Genomic DNA, 2,172 nt, shown 5'->3' with positions numbered 1-2,172 from the left:
CGGGAAGTGGATAATTTTTTCTGTGAGATGCCAGCCTTGCTCAAGATGGCTTGTGTCTATTCCAAAGTAATGGAGGTCACGGTCTTTGCTCTGGGAGTGATATTACTTCTTGTACCTCTATCACTAATTCTCATCTCATATGCAATTATCACTCAAGCTGTCGTGAGGATCAAGTCAACAGCAAAGTGGCGTAAGATCCTTAATACATGTGGTTCCCACCTCACGGTAGTAACTCTCTTTTATGGAACAATCATTTATATGTACATGAAGCCACAGAATAGCACATCCCAAGATGAGGGGAAGTTCTTTACTTTCTTTTACACAATTGTCACACCCACCCTTAACCCTCTGATCTACACTTTAAGAAACAAAGATGTGAAGAGTGCAGTAAAGAGAATACTGTGTGTAGAAAAATGGTAAACAAGGTCATGAGTCTGATAGAAAAGAGATAAAGAATAATATTGACCTTCATAAACAGAAGATTAAATTGATTCATTTATGCAAAGGGCATTCATTCAGTGTTGACCATGTACTAGAAATGTACTGGGCATTGACTTTGTAAAGAAGTACGAAGTACACAGAAATTACAAGGAAACATACATAGATTCATAAAGAAACCTAAATTCACACACTTAAAAAGCTTCTGGAATAATTATGGACAACAGATAAGCAAATATATAATTATGAAATGTGTTTAAGTAACAGAGATATGTACAAAGTATTAAGAAAATATTTCACATGGAATTTTGTTTTGCCGTAGGATTACAGTAAACACTGATTTCTTCTTACCAAACTTACCACTTTTATGGTACATAACATCCCCCTTTCATCCACCTGATACTGCCAGCAGAGCTTTTGCGGTGGCAACCAACTGACAAAAGAAAAGAAGAAAGGAACAAAGGAAGGAAGGAAAGAAGGAAGAAAGGAAAGAAGGAAGAAAGGAAGGAAAGAAGGAAGGGTGGAGGAGGGAGGGGGGAAGTTAGAAGGAAGGTAGGAGCCATTTTGAAGACGTTTCTAATTCCCAAAGTGGAGTCAATCAGCATCAGTAAGAATAGTGATTGAAACGCAATATGTTTGAATTTATGATTTAAAAAAAAAGCCTACTGATCACATTTGGAAATTCGTAAGAAAATAAATTTTATCTCAAAGTTTGATTAAAAATAAGGAAAGAAATAAACATTTATTGTGTCTTTCCTGAATGAATCACATTATGGGAATATTCAAATAGTGGATAAAGAAGTTATTTTTCTTTACAAGTGAATTGCAGCTAAGTCCAATATGATAATATTATGGGTTTTTCATAACATATGCCAAGATAGCCATATGATGGTAATTGTTGAAAGCAGGTGATGGATTCGCAGTTCATTGTAGTCATCTGTCTACTTTTGAACATATTAGAAAGAATCTATAATAAAGTTTTGAAAGTGTTTAAAAAATATATTACTTAGTTATTCTGTAACAGTTGGAAATTTCTCCTTGAAATCATATTTCCATTATGCTTCCATCCAGAATTTTACAATGTTTATATTTGTTATTCTATAAGTCCTTTATTGCCTACCATTCTTCCCAGCAAAAAGTATATAAATAAATGAAATTATTTTTATTTCTTATAACAGTTTTTATATATACAATTTTTATACATACAATTTTTTATATACAGTTGGTTGTCAAGTGGTTTCCATATAACACCAAGTGCTCTTTCCCAGAAGTGTCCTCCTCCATACCCATCATCCCCCTTCCTCCCTCCCCCGCCCTCAGTTCCTTTTCAGTATTCAAGAGGCTGTCATGATTTGCCTCCCTCCCTCTCCCAAACTCTTTTTCCCCCTTCTCCTCCCCATGGTCCTCCGTTAGGTTTCTCCTGTTAGACCTATGAGTGAAAACATATGGTATCTGTCCTTCTCCACCTGACTTATTTCGCTTAGCATGACACCCTTGAGGTCCATCCACTTTGCTATAAATGGCCATATTTCATTCTTTCTCATTGTCATGTGGTATTCCATTGCATAGATAAACCACATCTTCTTGATCCATTTATCAGGTGATGGACATTTAGGCCCTTTCCATGTTTTGGATATTGTTGAAAGTGCCTCTATGAACATTGGGGTACATATGCCCCTATGAATCAGCATTTCTGTATCCATGGGGTAGATACTCAGCAGTGCTAATGCTGAG

General features: G+C 35.9%; 1 protein-coding gene across 1 annotated transcript in view; it reads left to right on the top strand.

The window, feature by feature from the left end:
- LOC115297047 (olfactory receptor 2W1-like) overlaps positions 1–420 on the top strand; it is a 1,311-nt gene extending 891 nt beyond the window's left edge. Inside the window, exon 3 of the mRNA XM_029945524.1 lies at positions 76–420. Coding sequence (XP_029801384.1) covers positions 76–420 — 345 coding nt within the window. The remainder of the gene's footprint in view (positions 1–75) is intronic.
- Positions 421–2,172: the final 1,752 nt, after the last annotated feature.

The sequence above is a fragment of the Suricata suricatta genome, chromosome 7 (assembly GCF_006229205.1).
Source record: "Suricata suricatta isolate VVHF042 chromosome 7, meerkat_22Aug2017_6uvM2_HiC, whole genome shotgun sequence".
Classification (NCBI taxonomy): Eukaryota; Metazoa; Chordata; class Mammalia; order Carnivora; family Herpestidae; genus Suricata; species Suricata suricatta.
The sequence above is the reverse complement of the archived record's forward strand: the minus strand, read 5'-3'. Positions and strand labels throughout refer to the sequence as shown.